The 21,824-nt window shown below is 35.8% G+C and overlaps 1 protein-coding gene across 2 annotated transcripts; it reads right to left on the bottom strand.

Moving 5' to 3' along the window:
- Window positions 1–5,725: 5,725 nt before the first annotated feature.
- LOC104218186 (thiamine biosynthetic bifunctional enzyme TH1, chloroplastic) lies at window positions 5,726–13,818 on the bottom strand. 2 transcript variants are annotated; one of them, XM_009768614.2, is made up of 10 exons: window positions 13,676–13,818; window positions 13,181–13,453; window positions 12,153–12,227; window positions 11,010–11,085; window positions 10,861–10,936; window positions 10,295–10,429; window positions 8,587–8,651; window positions 8,327–8,454; window positions 7,186–7,430; window positions 5,726–6,467 (listed from the first exon to the last, which is right to left on the bottom strand). In XM_009768614.2, the coding sequence occupies exons 1-10, from the start codon at window positions 13,730–13,732 to the stop codon at window positions 5,945–5,947; spliced, it is 1,653 nt and encodes a 550-aa protein (XP_009766916.1). In that variant the 5' UTR covers window positions 13,733–13,818; the 3' UTR covers window positions 5,726–5,944. The 2 variants fall into 2 exon arrangements, with proteins under 2 accessions (XP_009766916.1, XP_009766917.1); XM_009768615.2 differs by having other exon boundaries at window positions 13,712–13,807.
- Between the last annotated feature and the right edge of the window lie 8,006 nt (window positions 13,819–21,824).

Genomic DNA, 21,824 nt, shown 5'->3' with positions numbered 1-21,824 from the left:
AATCCATATGACTGCTCACTGAACAAGTTAGAATACCAATTGCTAAAACATACCTCCAAATCATGTCATTTGTAAGTCTTGGTGATCTGTCGATCTTAAAAATAGGTTTATGTGCAAGTGTAAAGCTTGTAACTATACCAAATAAACTGACTGTTTTTATTTTTATTTTTAAGAATAGATTTATTGTAATAGTGATACTGAGTAATTCGGATTGGTTTATATTTAAAATGGAAAAAGTACTGATCTGTACCTATTAAATATTGCATATTTAATATACTAGTAAATATTATATATTGTACTTATTTATAAAAAGTTTAAACATAAAAAGGATTAGAATTTTGGGTCTTTTAAAGTATTGGAGTGACGTTTTTCTTGATACAGCTCTACCCTTTGTCTTAAGGTGTCCTTTTTGGGAGAATGAAAAAAAGTGGGCTGTTCTTTTGCTAAGAAAAAAGAGCAAGAGGGAAGGCAAAAGTTGAGACACTTTGATAGCTCCATTTACACTTGCAAGAGCAGTCACATCTGTATTTTTCAATTCAAAAGCGATTCCTTTAATAAGATGAGCCGTGAATATAAAGAAAATAAAAACTACAGTTGCTTTATACTTTCTTGGACTCTTGTTGGTTTACTATTGTTCAAAGATTCCACTGGGAGTAGAGGGGCAAAGGCCTAAACCTATCACTATCCTTTTTTTTTACAGCTTTCTTGTTTTGGGTGATTGCAGCTTATATCAAAATCAACTGATGGCTGAAGTACATTATGACAACATAGAATTCTTTTTCCCCATAAAACGAGAACTGTCTTTTTCTATTTTTAAAGCCAGCTTAGAACGTGAGAGGATACAAATTAATTGTTTGTACGTGAGTCACGAAAATGGCAATTAAACTTTTAATCATGTGACATTTGCCTATCCAAACAAAGAAAGGAAGTTCCCGTTGCTATACATAACAAGCAAATTGTTCACGAGGTATGATCAAAAGCCTAGCTCAAAGGCATGAAACAATCATTTTAGAACTATATCAAGCAAATGTATCTTTTGACCTTTTCCTGGATAGGACACATGCAAGTTAGAAGTAGTGGTGAATTCTTCGCTACCATCAAGAGATTATAATCATTTACACCATGTCATTCTTTTCTTTACTTTTTCCTTCTTTTTTTGGGGGTATCCAAGTATAAAGGAGCCTGATGCACTAAGCTTCCGCTATGCGTGAATCTAGAGAACGGCCGGACCACAAGGGTCTATCATATGCAGTCTTACCTTGTATTTCTGCAAGAGACTATTTCCACGACTCGAACTCGTGAACATCTCAAACAAAATATTAAATACTCCTTTATATCTATAACATAAAATTGGAGTTTATTTTCACCACTAAAACAACAGATTAACTAGATTTCGCAATTATTGTACATAGATACATATCTCCAGGACTCCGACTGAAGTATTGAATAACAAGATACCCTCCAATAGCAACACAAAAATCTACCTGAAATGGCAAGGGAGTATATAACAGACTAAGATCAGATATCTCTGAGAGGAAGGAATTCCCAAAAAAAAAAAAAAAAAACTTGAAAGGCAAAGTAAAACATCAACCTATTTTCCTTAAATTACTCTAAAATTCTCTGCCTTCTCTCTAGGAAGAGAGGGAATAGTATTTTCGTCACCATTTTCCGGCCATAATTCCGGCATCCGGTGGCGGATTGTCACAAACTTGGTGTCAAAAGAAGCATCTTCTCTTTGCGCACAAACCCCAATTGATTTCATACTCAAATCTGTAACCAATTGGTAAGGATCTTAAATTTCATTTTGCGGTTACTGTAGCAACCAGGCATTTTTCATTAACTTCTTCTGATTCTTCACGTTAATGGAGTGTTGAAGAGTTTCATGTCTGTTGCGTCCTCTCCCCAGCCTTTGGCTGTGGGAGAGCCATCAATTAAACCAACATATGCTGCTCAGATCCAAACCAAATCACCAACACAAATTGCAACAAAAACAGTGTTGAAATCGATTCAATATGTACATGGCGAACCAACTGTTTGTTTTACCATGGAAGAAAGACGTGAATTTGCAATGGAGGAGGGGTTATACCAATCTGTTGTTTTTAAACTATCTTCAGGTGCACCAGATCTCAAAGAGCTAAGAAATTTACTGCCCAAACATCTAGGAACAAAAGGTCGATGCCTCGTAGGTTCACTCGCACCAAGGCAAATTCTGTTAAGGTTTGATCAAAATGAAGATTATGTACAGGCCTTAGCTCGTGCAGTAAATTACCGATCATGGAATGGAAAAGAACACCAGTGTAGAGTCTTTCCATGGACAATTGGATTTAATCCAAACGAAGAAACTACAATGGCAGTAGTTTGGATTTCGTTGCCGAATCTGTCGCCGGAGTTATTTGTTATGCGTTCGTTGCTATCAATTGCTTCTGCTGCTGGAAAACCTATAGCCATTGATAAATCAACACAAATTAAATCCAGACCAAGCACAACAAGGGTGAAGGTAATTTTGGACCTGATGAACAAGCATCCCAAGCGAGTGAGAATCCAAAGCTTGGATAAAAATTCTGGAAAAATTGTTGAAGTTTTTCAGGAAATTGTGTATGATAATCTACCTTTGTATTGTAATTGCTGTAAACATCAGGGCCACGATGAGAAAACATGTCGATATATATCGAAAAGGGCACACAAAAATGATGAGATTGAAGATGTAGAAGTTTTTCAAGAACCAATTGATCAAGGTCCTATAGAACAATATCAAGGGGATTTAAGGCAATTGTTGAATGCAAGAAAGATGCAACAGGTTTTAGAAGGCAAAAGTGTGGATCCAGATAACAATTTTGAAAATAATTCCCTTGTTTATCATCAAGGAGCTGATGTAAATAAGCAGAATATTGCAGCAACTCAGTCTGCATTGACTGATGGTCCACGACCATCTGTTGTTAAAGGTCAACTACAGAACGATCGAGATACTACAGTTGCGCGTGAAATAATTGGAAAACCACCATTTGTTCAATCTACTGATGTTGCATTGAAAAATGTTGTTGTATTGAATACAAAGTTGAGTGATATCCCTGCTTCCACAGTATTTTCAAGGATGTATGAAGCTACTGCTGTTTCTTTAAAGGCAATTGCTAATCGAACTGATAATTCAAACAACCTTGATATGTTTAAACATGTCCCTGGGCCATCTAGGATTCAAAGTGAAGTTGTGGTTTCGGAGTGTGCAGCTACAGGTTCCCAAATGTCAGCTGGAGCAGAACAAGATGCTTGTGGGAGTTTGAAAAATGTTGTGCAAGAAAAAGTGGAGACCAAAACTACTGGGAAAGCAAATGGTAGTGCATAACCTAAGGATACTTTTGTTGAATTAACTGATAAAGCAACAAATGTTGATGCTACTAATGAGGAACATCGTGTAGATGTTATGGAATTGGAGTTTGCAGCATCTGATACAAAGGGTAACAAGAGTAACAACTGGACAGAAGCTATTGAAGCAGCTGCTGCAGCTACTATTGTTTCGAAGCTGGATTGTACTGTTGCTTTGCAATCTCCTGTTAATCGAGTTGTATCTAGGAGTGATAAACATGGTGTTGTAATTGATCTTATTGAAAGAACAGCAAATCCTATGGATACTGATGTTGCATTGAAGGCAGTCCGAGCAGATACCTCTAACCAGCCTGATATGGTTCAATAACAAGGTGGTGTGACTGTTTCTATAGGTACAGCTGCTGTAGATGTCTCTAATGCTGCCTTAGTTCAAGCTGAGTTTGCTTTAGAAGGGGCTGAATCTGAGCGATCAAAACCTACTGATGCTAGACAACATACAAGGGAAGCTGGACAGCATATTACTAAGGATAACTGGACATCGGTTTCTAGCAAAAAAAGGACTCCAAACAGCAAAAAACTAATGCAGATCGCAAAAAAGAGTCCAGGTGTACCAAAAAATTCAAACTCATTTACTGCTCTTGGCAATGTGAATGATGATGATGGGAAGTTGACTAGAGAGAATTTACAGTTGGTTGAGAGTTATAAGGACCAGAAATTGGATCAAAATAGCTCATCGACTCCAGCGACATTGAATAAAGCTCTTGTTACTGTGAATCAGAATGAGGGTAAGACTACTAATCCAAATATGCAACTGCTGGCCCATGATCAAAATGAAGGGAAGGTAACTCCTACGATACATTTCTCCAGTCCACATGTGGAGAAAATTATCAAAGATTCACAGATTAAAATGATGTTGGATGCCAACCCTATGTTCAAGCAACCGTTGATCACCTTGAACACATCGATGTATGATATTCCCTCTCAATCTTGTGAGTCAATTGGTGAGCATGGGGGTGAACCTGGGCAACCATCAATCTCCAATTGCAATAACAAAGAAATAATTCAAGCAAAGGTGAGGGATATGGTTATTAACTCGAAACTGTGGAACGACCAATGAGAGTATGATAATGAGGAGGGCTGGGGTGACGGAATTGCTGGTTTTTCATCGGAAGAAGAAGACCAAGAGGATGATCAGGAAGTGCAGGAGAGGACATTGATGCTCCAGTCAAGACAAAATTTTAGGGGAAATCTGCAGCACCCAAGAACAATTTGAATTGTCATGCACTTGCGGCACCTGCAGCAAGTCCCAACAGCAAGTTGAACCATAATGCTCCAGCTTTTGTTCCAAGAATTTCTGCAAATGCAGAAGCAACAAACTTGGGTCAAAAGGCAACAGGAGATAATGTGCAACAACAACAATGCTCTGGCGAAATTCTGCTGGTGATCGAAAAGCAACAGTAGTGCCAAAATCTGGGCAGAATCAAATTGTAACAACTGAGCCACTCATTTCATTGGAGGAGAGGAAACTTTTGGATGCAATGGTAAGCTCTACTCCTTTAAAATCCTTAAATCCTGCTACGCTTAGCACTGGTCCTGTAAGTAAGAGCAAAAAAAAATGCAAAACATAGGACAACAACAAAGTAAGACAATCGTGACAACGACACAGGAGGAGATGCCTTAGTGACACTCGATATCGTTCAAAGTTCTCCACAACCTGTTAATTTGGGGAGTGAATTTTTTGAACAAGGAGAAGAAGAAGCAATGTTACAAGAATGTCGTGCACAGGCATCAAGAAAAGGGGATCTATCACCAAGGCATAGCGGCAAAGGTAAAAAGATTCATACAAGGAAAAATAGTTGGGACGACAAGGTTAGTGATTTTTTAAATGTTAGGCGACCTCCAATGAGAAATACAAAACAAAAGCAGGTCACCTCAACTACATCAACAAGGTCCAATCGTTCTAAAAAGAAATCATGATTTTTGAATACTTCTTGAAGAATTGGGAGTGTGATGAAAAAGAATTACAAATTGAAGAAATTACAAGTTTGGACAAGAAGGGACAACATTTTAATTCCTTCATCATTTTATTCTACCATTATGTTAGTATTCTGATTTGTAATATCATCACAGAGTATGTTATAAACTCTGTGGTGAACACTGAATATTTAATTGTAGCTAGTTCTTTCTTTTTACATGCTTGCTAGTGAGGCTATTTTATGCCTTAATAGGATTAGTAAGGTAAGGTTTAGCCCGGTTTGTGTTATATGGGTAACAATACCGGTGCTATTGTCCCCCCCTTATTTCTACTTTTCCTAATTGTTGTATTTTTCTTTTCTATTATTAATAAAAAACTAGCCCTAGGCGCTTGCCTAGCGGATTGCCAAAAATAAAAAAAATATCAACCTTGGCAATGAACACGTACTGAACTTCAAGAAAATGTTTAGTTTCAATCTCCTACTGTACCAGCATCAATGAAACGATATTGAAATCCCAGTGCCTGCATTTACTTCTCTACACACACGTGTTTACTTTCAAAAGTTTAATCAAGAAATCTTTTGGTAACAAAAATTGAGGTTGCTTTGCCTGGAAGTATGTGGTGATCTCCAGCATTTCTTCAATTTGCTCATTTGGTCGACTCCTTGAGCACCTCGAGTAGCTTTCTGGTCTCTGTCAAAACACATTCCCTATCAAATAGAGCAGATACAACAGCAACGCCTTTCAGGTTTGGGACCCCTAGTCCCATTATAGCCTGAGCATTAGAGGTGCCTATGCCGCCAATGGCTACAACTGGTAATTTGGATGACAAACAAACAGTTTTCAGGCCATCCAAACCAATCGTCTTATTGTTCTCTTTGGTAGTGGTTGGATATACACCCCCAGAGCCAATGTAATCAGCCCCATCTATCCATGCTTGCAGGGCGTGCTCCGGTGTTTTGCATGATACACCAATGATTTTGTCAGGCCCAAGAAGAGCCCGTGCAACATGAGCAGGCATGTCGGATTGCCCAATATGAACACCATCAGCATCACTAGCAAGAGCTACATCAATCCTGTCATTGATCAGCAGAGGAACACCATGAACTCTGCAGATTTTTAAACAAGCTTTTGCTGCTTCCAGAAAATCACTAGTTTCAACCTCCTTTTCCCTGCAATTGTAACAGATAAAGTCACATCATTATATATATCCAATGATTCTACTGAAAATGGCGGTAAGATATCTAAGAATAAAATGCCAAGTTGAGGCAAACGTGTAAAAAGGGCATAACTCTTATTTGGGCCAAGAACACAGAGATCAGAGTCTAAGAGATCTTTCATTACACTTCTCTCCATTGGTGTCGCTTTTGAATGCACAGAACCGGAAAAACTTTATTAGGTGAGTTAAGGCCAAGGTCCATTTCTTTACAACTGAAACAACAGTTATTCTGCAGTATGATTACAGTGGAATTTTAAATTTATTGTGCATGAGCATTTTTCTTCAAAGCAATTTTCTCATGAAATTCTATGAGCTCGAAAATGCATGGTTTTTTCATGCATGAAGATTTAAATGGAAGACCAAATTGTATGCTATATAACACTGTTAAGTTGTCAATTCTCTCACATCTGTTAAAAGCTCTCCCTTTCGGTCCAACACGATAGGACTGGGGCTTTAGTGAAAGTAACCCAAGATTAGCTAAGCTACTGCAACCTAAGCATGAAAGACACTGCATCAGAATAATAATATGTAGAACTTGTGATAGTCCTAATGTTTATTGATCTCTCCACACCTAGGTTTAGTAAGTCAGCTCTTTCTTACTCTAAGGAATCAAAAGGAAGAGTGAAGACTGAAAGAGGGAAAGAAAGTGAACCAATTTCAAAGACACAAACCTCAGCTGAATAATGGTGGCACCTCCTTCTATGGCAGCCTTTACCGCATCAACTATTGAACGACCCCACCTTTTGTTCATCCTGGAGTCAGTGACAGCATACAGAAAGAGATCACAAGGATCAAAAGGTCGTCGCTGCACATTACTCTTAAGCTTCAAAAGATGATCCACAGGACCTTGACGACCACCTCCAATGGCAATGTTCTTACTATAAGACAAGGCTGCTTCAATGTAGCGTTTAGCTACCTGGCAAACGTCAAAATATATATAAAAGAAAACATGCATCATTTGGCAAACAAGCCAACTTAAATGAAGCAATGAGCAAATTCCTTGACCAACAGAGAATCAAACAATATATCTTTTTCACTATCAGGGACCGACAATTGTTTTTTAAAGGCGAGCAGGATGGCAGGAGGGTGAATTGATTACCTGACGTCAGAGTTATTTGACATGCTTTGACCCCCTCCTCCCACTTCCTCATTAAAGGTACAAACAGGAGAAGGACAAAAAAAAGAACAGAATGTTATGTGTAAAGTGTTCGTACCTACACATTAAGGGGTTATTTGGATCATGGACTAGTGATGTAGGAATTACAGTGCAAGGATTGTTATGCCGTGAAAAATAATAATGTAGGATCCTTATATGTTGAATGATAATAATATAGGAATTCTTATGTAGGGATTGCCTATATTAAGAGTATTTAAGTGTTTTAGCTACACATTTTCATTTCACCTTCTATCCTACATGAAATAATACAAAGAATCCTGCATAAGTCATGCGGGCATTAGCATGCAGAATTTAATATGCAAAGCAGCTGCATCTATCATGCAGAGTAATACTAGTAGACAAAATTGTATTAGTTATGCTGAGGTTATACTATTAATAGAGTTTTATGCTGGAAAAAAAATGTTGTATTAATTATGCTTGGATTTATTTTCTTATACAGTCAACCAGATGACCCTTAAGTGTCTAGTCTATGTCCATCTCATAAGAGACCTAATAATTGTCAAAGCTCAGCCATTGTTACACTATCCACTATACATCAAGTTTACACAAAATCCTAAGCTTGTGCCAACATACAATCTATTTTGCAGCAATGTATAGATTTTTTGTATATCCAGATGCCATACTAAGTCAATTACCTTAACAGCAGAAAGCATTTGAGAACCCTTTGCTAGCTCAGCTGCGACAGAAGAAGCCAAAGTGCAGCCAGTTCCATGAGTATTTGGTGTCATTATGCGTGAAGACTGAAACACATAGAAATCCTTCCCTATAGGATCAATTGAAAGACCATAATAGGGATGAGCATATATAGGCATTGAAGAATCATGCAAGCTTTCACTTAAGAACAAAACAAGCACACTGATAAATCCTAAAGATCTTAAGAAATTATTAGAAATACCATCATAAAACACATCCACAGCATCAAGGGAAGCAGGGAGATCACCTCCTTTCACAAGTACATTTCTGTCCAAGAAATTAAGAGATTTTAGCACATTAGAAGACGAAGCCCTCTATGGAGATAGAGTAGTGACACAAAAAGAAGAGAATCCACAATACACATCTTCCTAATTGCATTATTTTTTATTTTTTATTTTTTATAGATCTTCCCTAATTGCCCTACACTGTGAACTTGAACTAAACCAGCATAAGCTGGAACAAGTTTATAGGTTATCCTATTTTTTTATTTTTTTTTATTTTTTTTGATGACCGAGAAATCCGTCTGGGGCCGATCCTTTGGACCAACCGCAGCCTTCGAAACTCGGTGGATAATGGGCCCGCCCCTCTACCCTTCTCCACTTAAATACTAGGCTTTGCTTTGGATGGTGTGGGGGCTTGAACCTGTGACCTAAGACACAAATCCACCACCCTTTGCCACTTGAGCTAGGCCCTGGGGCTTGTAGGTTATCCTATTTCTTTATTGCCCAAGTACTTAACAACTTTTATGCCTTCAAATCCGTAAAAGAGCATTTTCCTTCTGTTTGAAATGCCAGCCATTCTTCTCCCACTCTCACAGCCCCAAGTCAAGGAAAAGCCTCAAGAAGGATGGAAGTAACTCCTTTTAGAGCATCCAGAGATGAGCCCTTAAAACTCCTCTTTGAAGCATCTACTAATTTTATTTTATTCAGCTGTAGTTCATGCTCAAGTTAATTTTCCTCCAAGCAAGATGAAGTAGGTGTACATCCATCCACAGAAGATTTCCTGAAGTCTTCCCTTGTTGGTAAAAAGCGAATATCTTGTTTGTCCATTTTCAATGATAAGCAGATGTCAGATATGAGATGCGTATAACTACTTGCTACATGAGTGAATGGATGATAGTTCTAGCAGTTCATAGTTCTTTTGGTCGACTCATCAGCAACTTGTGCCTCATATTTTCGGCAATCAAGAAGAAGCCCGCTAAGTTGTTAAACCCGGGCCATCTAAGTTAATATCAGAACATGAAGACTAACGGCAAGTGTGGGTGCTAACTGCTAAGCGCCATATGCGACCAAGTACTAAGCTTTGTCCTGTGGAAGCCAACTGTAGAATTCATAGATGTCCTCTACCTAAAATATCACCAATAATTCAAGATTGACCAAGCTTGTTGGGTTTGTGGAGAGGGCATAAGGCATTATGCTACATTTGATAGCAAATGATGGTTCGGATGATTTAGCGCCCGTTTGGACATTAAAAAAAATTCCTTTTTTCCAAAAAAAATTCACTTTTTTTTTAAATCAGCGTTTGTTCATAAAATTTCCAATTTTTCACTTGAAGATGCATTTTGGAAATTTTCGAAAATTTGAAAAACTCCGAAAACCTATTTTTCAAAATTTTCACTCAAATCACTCATAAAACTTCAAAACAACCCAAAATTATATTCATGTCCAAACACAACTCAAAATTTCAAATATCATTTTCACTTGAAAATTCTTTTCATCCTTTTTTGGAATTTTACAATTCTTATGTCCAAATACCCACTTAAAAGGTATTTACTTCTCTCTTATCATTGAGAACTACGCTTGATAAACTTTTTGGCCATCAAATGGAATTTGGTCATAAGTAATACAAGGTCAAGGCATCAATATTCACTATTTGGAAAAAAAAAAGAAAAAAAAAACCTCAAAACTAACCTTGGACCAATGTCATGTATCGCTTTTGCAGCATAATGCATGTCAGCAATTGTTTCCAATGGCACACCACCTAGTAAAGCGGACGCCTCTTTCAAATTTGGGGTCACTATATCAGCCATGGGAAGAAGCTCCTCCCTGTTATCAGAACAAGAAAGGCATATGAAATATTACAGCATATATTACAGCATAATTATCCAAGGAGTTGAAACATAAAGAATCAAATATTACAGCATATAAAATGTGAAACTTACATAAGTACTTTTTTTTTTTTTTTGAAAAAGAAAAATTACATAAGTACATATATCAAGGAAGTTTCTTTTATTGTGCTCCAGCAATTAACACGAAAACTGTGGTCTTTAAAAACATAATGATGTTCAAGCTTAATCCAAGCATACGACAATATACCAATAGATAGCATGTCCATATAGGAAGTTTACAGCTTGTTGTATATTTCATGAATTTGGCAGAAGAATATTCAGCAAAAAAACATTGTTAGCCAATAAATCCACAGTTGAGATTACACCACGGGGAAAATGGAGAGACACTATCACTCGCAGATGACATACCTAAAACTATCCAAAATAGAGGGACCAGCTAGCGTATGTCCACTTGTGGATACCATAACAGGGTCAACCACCAAGGCTGTCTTCAAGCATTTGATAGCAGCATAGTTAACGTCGTCGAAATTTCAAAAGCAGAAAGAAGTATTGTGTACCTTGTACCGGGAATTCCTTCAGACTCTGACAGAGAGTTTTCACTATGCCAATTGACGGAAGCATGCCTGTTTTCACCTAAGATAATCTTAGTGCTGTAACGCAAACTGAGACATTACTGGAAATTGCAGATTGCTTATCCTGATCGTGTTGGTATACTCTTTCCATGTATATCTTGAATAGCAGATCAGGTTGTATATATAGTTTTGCAATATATACAATCGAGAAGACATCAATAAAGCATTTGAATCAGGTATAGAGGTGGGCTAATGTTGTTCAAATAACCATTTATCCCACCTCTCCCATGGCATAAAATTATCCTATAAAAGGGAACTATAATCCCTGCCAAATCTGATCCCCAATCGCTAACCAAACATGGGACTCTCTTTTATCCCCTGAGTATCCAAGACCCAAATAGCCAATCAATTCTTCAAATTAATTTCACATATATGGTGACATTTGCGCTAACAGAAAAAACTGAAAAGCAAAAATGGCATGATATTTAACCAATATGAATGGCTGAAGAAAATGGTCCTGATAATTTGGAAACCAGTAAATTAACCAATGACTTTGTTTATAAGGGATGTTCTATCAACATTACTTTCAGCCATCCAACCTTGCGTCCTAACTCCTAAATTATCTATACCAATTATTGCTAGACAGCTCCAAGTTTCTTAGTGTGTTCGTTGTTTCCTGTAATAATCTCGGGGGTTACAAGGCAACATTGGTCTTTGGAAGTGTCTTTAGATTACTTACTAGTAAGATACATACGACTTGGACTAAAAAGACCAATTAATTCAGTTTCCAATGAGAACATTAAGATATATGAAAGCACAGAGTGAAGTAAACAGGGAATGTAATCCCCTATTATTAAAGTTAAGCACCAGTGAGCCTGTGCTGGAAAATCTTAAGAGCATCAAAATAGCAATATATGAATACTCCGAAAAGAATATCTCATATTCCATTTTGTGCAGCATCATAACTTGACTCCATGTACATAATCCCCTGCCTCGGCTAGAACTATTGATGATCCTATGAATGACCGGGACTTTTACTCTCTTCAGTTGCTCAAGTCAATATATATTGTACATAAACAACATCATCAAATGGATGCGAGCATTGTAACATTAACATAATATACTTACCACATCGGGATGCATATCAGAAAGCACCGACCTCAACTGCTCCGCCACAAAATCCTCTGGCACAATGTTCACGCCCTAGAATAAACCACGATAAATTTTACAAATCGAAAACACACTAGCAAAACATAAACAGACTATAGCCTTTTAATACTTGAACCTAGGGGTGTCAATGGATATTCAAACACCGACTAAACCGACCGAACCGTACCACACAGAACCGATTTCTAGGTTTCTTTTTAAGAAACTACAAATTTTTATATAAATCCATAACCACACCGATAATTAGGGTTGGTTTTTTATTTTATAAAAATAAACCGAAAAAATACCGAACCGTACCGAATAAATTTTACATGTGGAAAATATATTTATGTAGTAAGTTTAAAAATAATAATGCATTAAATTTTTCTTTGGGCTTGGAATTATGAAAACTATTACAAGCCAACAAGTAATTAAACTCAAAATATTAATTCCTAAAACCTATTATACTACTTCTACTTAAACTAAGTTATTTCAAGTATCTTTATTAGCAAGACACAAAGTAGTCTAGCAATCATGAGTAGCAAACTACAATGAATATGTTTCCTTTCATATAATTTAGATTTATCTTTTTGAATATTTAATCTTCTATAGACTTTATTCTTGAGTCCTAGCTTGGTTAATATCTTTCCACTCGTGTGATTTATATTTTCTTTGCCTTTGCTTGGTTTCTTTTACGTTGTTGTAGAATAGTTGATGGATTTATACTCTAGTCATTTTTTTTTAATTCATCACCCTTTAAACAGTAAAATGTCTGGAGAGTTTTGCTAAGTCCTATAAAAGAACATATGTTATTGCCTTCTACTTCATGATATTTAAAATAATAACGAAAATTAACCGAACCGTACCATACCGATACCGAAGAAAAACCGACATGATTGGGATGGTTTCGAAAAGTCTAATTTTGGTTATACATAATAGAATAATTGAAAAATTGATACGATATAAATTTTATAAAATAACCGGCCGAACCGAACCATTGACACCCCTACCTGAACCCCTACGGTGTTTTGAGCAGTAACAGCAGTGATCACAGTGGAGCAATAAACTCCCCGAGCAGCACAAGCCTTGAGATCCGCTTGAATTCCGGCTCCGGCGCCGGAATCGGAGCCGGCAACCGTCAGAACATGCGGAACTCTAACCATGCACTCATCCGACGGCGTAGGCGTGGAAACCTTATCGTCTTGCATTGCCTTAATATGCAAAAACCTATACTGATGAAAGCTTTTGATGCAAGCTACGCCTGGATTCAACAGCACTGGAATCTAAAAAATTGAAAATAAGGAACGAGTTTAGCTTTTCCATAGCAGATGCAGACACTATATCTACTTTATGTTATTAAATAAATTATACAATTAGTTAAGAGAGTAACAAAGTTGATTTAAATTACTAGTATTTACTAAATCCAACTTTAATCTGTCTTGAGATTATGAAATTAGCATGAGGTTTTAATAGGAGTATGGGCAGATGATGGGATTAGATTTTACCTGAGGTTTGGGAGTAAAGAAGGAAGTGGATAGAACCTGAGTGCAGAAATACGCCATGCGAGAGAGACGGAAGAAGCTTTCGGAAGCGGAGAGTCCACGGGTACGGGTATTTGGACGTATCTCATGGGATTCTAAATATTGGATATGTGGCACAAGACGATTTGCTTAAGATTTCATTTTTCTTATTTTAATTTTCGGCATGTCGAATTTGGACTAAAACAAAGTACTGTTTGAAAAATAGTTATTACTCCTTTTTTATATACTGCAGCTATTTTAAAATTTAAAAAAAATTAAAATCTTTTTTACAACATAATACAACTGAACTTGTTAAAATCTGTTTACAAACTGTAAATTTTGTATGGTTGAGTGCTAAACTAGCTGCCAACAAACTTCACAAATACATTAATATTTATAATCAGATTATCAAAAATGACGATTAAACTTGTTAGAGAAATAATCTATAAAACGACTTTACCTATCTTTGGGAGATCAAGAGAAAAATATGTGCATAATCTGTGGGATATGTAGTTATGTAAATGTGATATATATATATATATATATATATATATATTATATTAAAAGCACGAAGGCCCTTAGCGAAATGTCGTTCGCTTTTTTTATCCTTTTAAAATAAAGCTCACACTAGACAAAATAATCATTTAATTATTATCTTAATATTTAGGACTTTAAAAGAAACTAAAATTTGATTACTAGATTTTTCCTTATTGAATTAAATAAGAAACCCTAATATTAAGGACTTTAAAATAGATATTATTTAAGAGAATTAATTAAGAGTATTACGTTTCTTTTCCTTGTATACTCACGTGATTTCCATAGAAATATGTTTACATTGATTCCTCTTATTAGGGAACCTATAATTCTAACATTACCTAATTAAATATTTGTTCTAATTATTAAATGTAGTTTTCAATATTACATAAAATCGATAAAGAGAATAATATTATGCTCGAGTAGGAGAATAGTTTGAAAATAATTTGTATCTTCTATACTATCAAAAAAGCATAAAATCTCAACAAATAATTAAGTCTTTGAATTAATAAAGCAACGGAAAAGTCAATTCAATTTTGTTTTAAAATTATTATGTAAGTAAACTTATTTGTCAAGTTGATAAAACTCTTAAGGTACACAAATTATTTTACACAATAAGAGCAATTGCCGTGAAAGAAATAAGAAAATAGAGAAAAATTTATTATAATATAGTATTAAAAGTTAAATTGCTAAAATGTTAAGTTGAAGCAATAAGGATATAACCCAAGACAAAATAAAAATTCACAAAAATTACCCTTATCATTTTTCTTTCTTTTTATATTTATTTTAATAAATGATAGCTCCCTATATTTTTCATATCGTATTACATCATTTTTTATAATTCAATATTAGCTATTTCATACTTTATATTGTTATTTATCTATAGGTTTCTAGGAGCTATAGTTCTATCTCTACGCTCACAAATTTCTAAAAGACCCAAAGATTCAAATTCTTCAATTTATTTTATTATCTTTGAATATGTCCTCTTCAAATACTTTGTACATACATATGGCCGTCAAATACTTTCCACATTTATAACACTTAATATCAGCGAGATCCCTCTTTGATATATTCTTCGCAAATCGAGTAGATTTGCGATGCGCTTTTCTAGTATCATGCTCTTCCTTAGATCTATATCGAGACCTCTTTTTCTTATACGGGTTATCCGGGTTAGGATACCTATGATATCTGTTTTTCTTCTTCTTCCTACTTTGAGTAGAGGTTCCGGGTAAACCGAACTGGGTACAAAAGTCACCTAATTGGGATTTCTCTTTAAGCTTATCAATCTTAAGCTGTCTAGAAAGCTTTAGCTCATTACACAAGTTTAATCCTTCTTGTGTACATACTCCTATAAGTTTACCATAGGTATAATTACCATACTGAATTTCACCGTAACTACCCCTTAATACTTTCCTTACTCTTTCAGCAAATAAGGAAGGGAGGCGGTAGACCGCACGACCAGTAAATTCGAAATATACTAGGATTTTATTATAGTTTTAATGGTTGTATGAAAGGATCTATCCTTTTACCTAAGCAAGGGGCCTGTCTAGGTCCGATACATACTCTTATTGAGCTCATGTGTCTAGCAGTTCTAACTGTGAAAGGGATAGCCCTTTTGATAACTTCAGCAGGCTTTAATGTCACAGCTGGCTAGACGTAGCCACTAAGGCAAAGCCAATAAGAGTAGTACCAGAGTCGAATGTACCACAATCTTGGAACCAAGCCAAGAAACTATATTAAAATTCTTTTATATTTTGAAAGAGACTGGATTCTTCATAGTTAATATGCAAGAGAAGTTAGTTTTTCAACATAGATATGAATCCGTTTAGCCGGACATAGTCACGGCTGGGGAGAGAAACAAAGTAATTAAATACTTATAAAATTAAAATAAACAAACACCTTTAAGGCTGGGATGCAAGGCCCTGAGGATGGTGAACTGAACTTCGAAACTTTATTTACTTCAACTGATTTACAAAATGAAGAAGCTAAGAAGCTAAAAGTCTTTGCAAGAGAGAGAGAGAGAGAGAGAGAGAGAGAGAGAGAGTTCTTAAAGAGAGAGAGGGTTTTTACAATCTGCCTATTCAAATGAAGAGCTCCTCTATTTAAAGAAAGAAAAAAGAAACATAAAGAATCTTTAAATAGTAAATTGGGTCCCACATCTGGGTCCCTATACAGTGTTTCTACTGTTAGGAATAGTGTATTTGGGTCCCTTATACAGTGTTTCTACTGTTGAGAACAATGTATCTACTGTTGTGTGGGGTCTTTGGCGGCTTTTAGTCAGAGTCCTCTTCTGTCTAAATCACTCATTTGTTGGAGGAAATTTTCTACCTTGTCCATGTTTTTGTCGGATAATATTACTTCCGGTTGTATTGGCTGAGAATCTTCTTCTGCGATATCATCGCCACTTGTTTCACTGTGCATTGATGTGTCTGACCTTTCAGTATGGTTTATAGTTTGAAGTAGATTTCTTTTTACTTCTTCCAGATATTTATTTATTAATTGTGTCTTATCTTCTTCTTGAACAGAGATTCTTCTAGCAATATGCCTAACTGAGCTGTCGTCAAATATTTTCTTCTGGGGAGCAGTCGAATATAATTGGATCTGTGCTGAAATGGTATAAGAGCCTAGGACTCTGACTAAAAGCCGTCAAAGACCCCACACAACAGTAGATACACTGTTCTCAACAGTAGAAACACTGTATAAGGGACCCAAATACACTATTCCCAACAGTAGAAACATTGTATAGGGACCCAGATGTGGGACCCAATTTACTATTTAAAGGTTCTTTATGTTTCTTTTTTCTTTCTTTAAATAGAGGAGCTCTTCATTTGAAGAGCCAGATTGTAAAAACCCTCTCTCTCTCTCTAAGAACTCTCTCTCTCTCTTGCAAAGACTTTTAGCTTCTTGGCTTCTTCATTTTGTAAATCAATTGAAGTAAATAAAGTTTCGAAGTTCAGTTCACCATCCTCAGGGCCTTGCATCCCAGCCTTAAAGGTATTTGTTTATTTTAATTTTATAAGTATTTAATTACTTTGTTTCTCTCCCCAGCCGTGACTATGTCCGGCTAAACGGATTCATATTTATGTTGAAAAACTAACTTCTCTTGCATATTAACTATGAAGAATCCAGACTCTTTCAAAATATAAAAGAATTTTAATATAGTTTCTTGGCTTGGTTCCAAGATTGTGGTACAGTCGACTCTGATACTACTCTTATTGGCTTTGCCTTAGTGGCTACGTCTAGCCAGCTGTGACATTAAAGCCCGCTGAAATTGTCAAAAGGGCTATCCCTTTCACAGTTAGAACTACTAGACACATGGGCTCAATAAGAGTATGTATCGGACCTAGACAGGCCCCTTGCTTGGGTAAAAGGATAGATCCTTCCATACATCCATTAAAACTATAATAAAATCCTAGTATATTTCGAATTTACTGGTCGTGCGGTCTACCGCCAACCTTCAAAGGTACTGAAACAGCTAGATCTGGATGGCCGTGCGGACTACCGCCCGCCTACCCTGATCCTGGTGGAAATGGTATCAGAGCATATGTAATAGATGTGAAGTATTCAACATAGATATGAAGCTTTTGGAATGGATCCGGGAGAAACAAGTACTAAAAGTACTAGACTTGAAGAGGTAGATATACCTCAAAACCTTGATTTGTTAAATAAGTGGGCGATTCCTAAAGTTTTTATAAAAACCATTTATGATTATGGTTGGTTTGATAAACTTTCTTCAAAACAATTAATAAAAACGACTGAACAGTCTTTGGCATTAAATTCGTCTGAACAGACTATTCGTTTGTTAAACAAACCCGATATAGATTTATATAAACATCATTATCATTATCTGCATATTGGTATGGTTCAAATTGCGTTTAAACCTTTAACCCTTAAAGGGTTACCAGAAACCTTTTTGGCAGCTCTTAGAGATGCTAGAAATCTGAATTTCAGACAATCTCTGATGGGTTCGATTGAATCTACTGTGGCCTATGGTCCAGTATATTTTAATACTCAACCCAATCTGCAACTATCTCTTTCTGATGTTAATATTCTTGATGCCTTGACTTTAAATGTGAAAACGCATGGTTATAATTATGCGCCTGGTTCTGAACTTATATGTTTGTCTTATAGGATTTATTTTAAATTGTTATCTACTTTGAATCCTAGATGTAAGTTATACGATACATCGGATCAGACCATACTAGTAGAAACCAATTTTGCAAGGTCCAAGGTCATCACTAGGAGACCTATTAGGTGGGAATAAATTAATTTCTCAACTACTTGGACTTTAAATTCGGTTATATCCCCAAGTCAGATTACTAACGACTTGTCAAATACTGAATTTTCGCATGTTACTCAAAATCCGGATGGTAGGATTTGTATTCAATTTGATGATAAGTCTACTATTTATAATAGACATTCGTTTTCTAATCATAGACTTCTACCTGCTATTCAACATATTTCTCCTGTTGAACCAGTCTACGGTCCAGCTCGCAATCGTGCAACCTCTTTACACACTATTACTAGTAAAGTTAGTAATAATCCTGTCGAAAGGATTGAAAGGGTTAAAGTTAACCCTCAAACAAATATTGTTCAGGACAATGACAATATTTCAGATAAGGATATTCCTTCTGTATCCGAGATGGATTTCGACCCCAATAGTACTTAATGATTCCACACCAAATTGATTTTAGCCCCGGTTCTCGGGCACGAAAATATATTCAAAAGGAATTTTTTAGTGATAAATGGAGCCAGTTTAAAACGTGGTTTTTCGATGCTTATAGTAAAGATGATTTGAATAGTATTTCTCAAGAATTTTATGAAACTTGTGCTCTGCATAATCAAATTATGTATTTTGTTCCTTGGTTTATAACAACTTATTTGCCTCTTTATATAAAGGTACTAGAAAGATCTTATAAAGATGGGAGTGGTAATATTACTAAAGTCATTTATCCTCCTCAGGCCCCCTTTATTTTACCTAATAATACTGGTATTACCTTCACTGCTTTTCAAAATTTTATTGATGATAACGTTGCAGCTATTAGTATCGCAGAAATTAATAAATTGATTTCTCAAAACAATTATTTGGGTTTATATGTAAAAATTTTAGGAGAACATATCGGTTCTCTTGATAAAAAACTTGATGATTTGACTGTTTTAATAAAGGAAATAACTATTAAGAAAGAACCAACTGATGTTGCCTCCACTTCAGGAAGTAAAACAGTTGATCAAGCTATTCTTACTCATGTTCAAAGACCTCCTGAGATTCAGGATTTTAAATTTAAATCTCTTGATGACTTGGCACAACTCCTTGATAAAAAGCTTTCTGGTTTGAATATTAAACCAATTGATTTATCTCAAAATTTTGCTGATAAAATTGAGACCGTTTCTGATTATAAAGCTGAGAGATGGTTAGAGTTTAATAAACTCAAAGGTTTAGTTAAACCCAATAGTAGGTATGCTGACAAGCCTAGGATGCAAACCTACTATTATCCCCGTCCTACTCCTCAAGATGTGTTGATTGAGGAACGCGACTGGAATCAGACTAATACGTCTTATAGCGGTTCCGAAATTTATGAATGGAATCTAGATAGTCTAACTGATAGACAATTAACTATTCTCGTACATAGAATGCTTATGTATTCGACTATCTGCAAAAGTGTTAAAAATACTGATAGAACTATTTGCAAAATGATTATTGCGGGCTTTACTGGCCAACTTCGTGGCTGGTGGGATAATTATTTATCCATTGAGGAAAAGGTTTTAGTTATTAATGCTACTGCCATAGACGAGGGTGTTGATAATATAGGTATGGCTCTAGTTAAGGGTAGAGAGGATGCGGTGTATACCCTTATCCTTACAATTTTAGAGCATTTCAATGGTAGATTTACCTCAAATCATGAGACCATCAGAACCTTACTTAATGGGCTTAGATGTAGGACCCTTAGTGAATTTAGATGGTATAAAGATACTTTTATGAGTAGGGTTATGGAACTACCCGAGAATAAATATGAGCATTGGAAAGCTAAGTTTATAGACGGTCTCCCTTCCTTATTTGCTGAGAGAGTAAGGAAAGTATTAAGGGGTAGTTACGGTGAAATTCAGTATGGTAATTATACCTATGGTAAACTTATAGGAGTATGTACACAAGAAGGATTAAACTTGTGTAATGAGCTAAAGCTTTTTAGACAGCTTAAGATTAATAAGCTTAAAGAGAAATCCCAATTAGGTGACTTCTGTACCCAGTTCGGTTTACCCGGAACCTCCACTCAAAGTAGGAAGAAGAAGAAAAACAGATATCATAGGTATCCTAACCCGGATAGCCCGTATAAGAAAAAGAGGTCTCGATATAGATCTAAGGAAGAGCATGATACTAGAAAAGCGCATCGCAAATCTACTCGATTTGCGAAGAATATATCAAAGAGAGATATCGCTGATATTAAGTGTTATAAATGTGGAAAGTTTGGTCATATTGCTCCAAATTGCAAGCTTCAAAAGCTGAAAACCTTAGAACTCGATGATGAGTTACGCGATAAGGTTTATAGCCTGTTATACACTTCAGGATCAGAATCTGACTATTACTCTGAGACTGAATCTGAGGATGAAGTTGATTTAATTGATTTATCTGATAGTGATAAAAATGTTGATACTTCTTGCATAACTTGCAAAGGTGATATTTGTACTTGTGATGATGACGAATTTTATAAATTGCAATCACAATTTCATGATTTGAATATGAAAACTATTACATCTGATAATGTACTAGAACTTTTAAAAGAAGTTACCGATGAAAAACTTTGTGAAAAAATTATTAATTTAGCTGTAAGTTCTAGTTCTAGTAGTTCAAAACCTTTTGAAAAACATAAGAACGAATTTGAATATTTTGCGCCTTATTCTTTGTCTGAAATTAATAAACGACTTCATAAGTCCAGTACACCTAGCAGAGATGCTTCTTTTGATGATTTAAAGAAAGAAAAAAAAACATAAAGAATCTTTAAATAGTAAATTGGGTCCCACATCTGGGTCCCTATATAGTGTTTCTACTGTTGGGAATAGTGTATTTGGGTCCCTTATATAGTGTTTCTACTGTGGAGAACAATGTATCTACTGTTGTGTGGGGTCTTTGGCGGCTTTTAGTCAGAGTCCTCTTCTGTCTAAATCATTCATTTGTTGGAGGAAATTTTCCACCTTGTCCATGTTTTTGTCGGATAATATTACTTCCGGTTGTATTGGCTGAGAATCTTCTTCTGCGATATCATCGCCACTTGTTTCACTGTGCATTGATGTGTCTGACCTTTCAGTCTGGTTTATAGTTTGAAGTAGATTTCTTTTTACTTCTTCCAGATATTTATTTATTAATTGTGTCTTATCTCCTTCTTGAACAGAGATTCTTCTAGCAATATGTCTGACTGAGCTGTCGTCAAATATTTTCTTCTGGGGAGCAGTCGAATATAATTGGATCTGTGCTGAAATGGAATCCAATAATTCTTGGCCATATAACAATTTTGTTTTGGGATCATTCTTCATCAACTTATCCCAAAAATTATTGTAGAAGACCATGTATAAGCAAGGAATCTGTTCTTCAGTAAACCCCAATTCG

Source organism: Nicotiana sylvestris, chromosome 1 (genome assembly GCF_000393655.2).
Source record: "Nicotiana sylvestris chromosome 1, ASM39365v2, whole genome shotgun sequence".
Classification (NCBI taxonomy): Eukaryota; Viridiplantae; Streptophyta; class Magnoliopsida; order Solanales; family Solanaceae; genus Nicotiana; species Nicotiana sylvestris.
The sequence above is the reverse complement of the archived record's forward strand: the minus strand, read 5'-3'. Positions and strand labels throughout refer to the sequence as shown.

Coding starts and splice junctions, on each gene's coding strand:
- LOC104218186 (XM_009768614.2), bottom strand. CDS start 13,732: ATGGCGTATTTCTGCACTCAGGTTCTATCCACTTCCTTCTTTACTCCC. Junction 11,086..12,152: donor CTGATATGCATCCCGATGTG/GTAAGTATATTA, acceptor AGATTATCTTAG/GTGAAAACAGGCATGCTTCC. Junction 7,431..8,326: donor AAATGCTTTCTGCTGTTAAG/GTAATTGACTTA, acceptor GACGTTTGCCAG/GTAGCTAAACGCTACATTGA.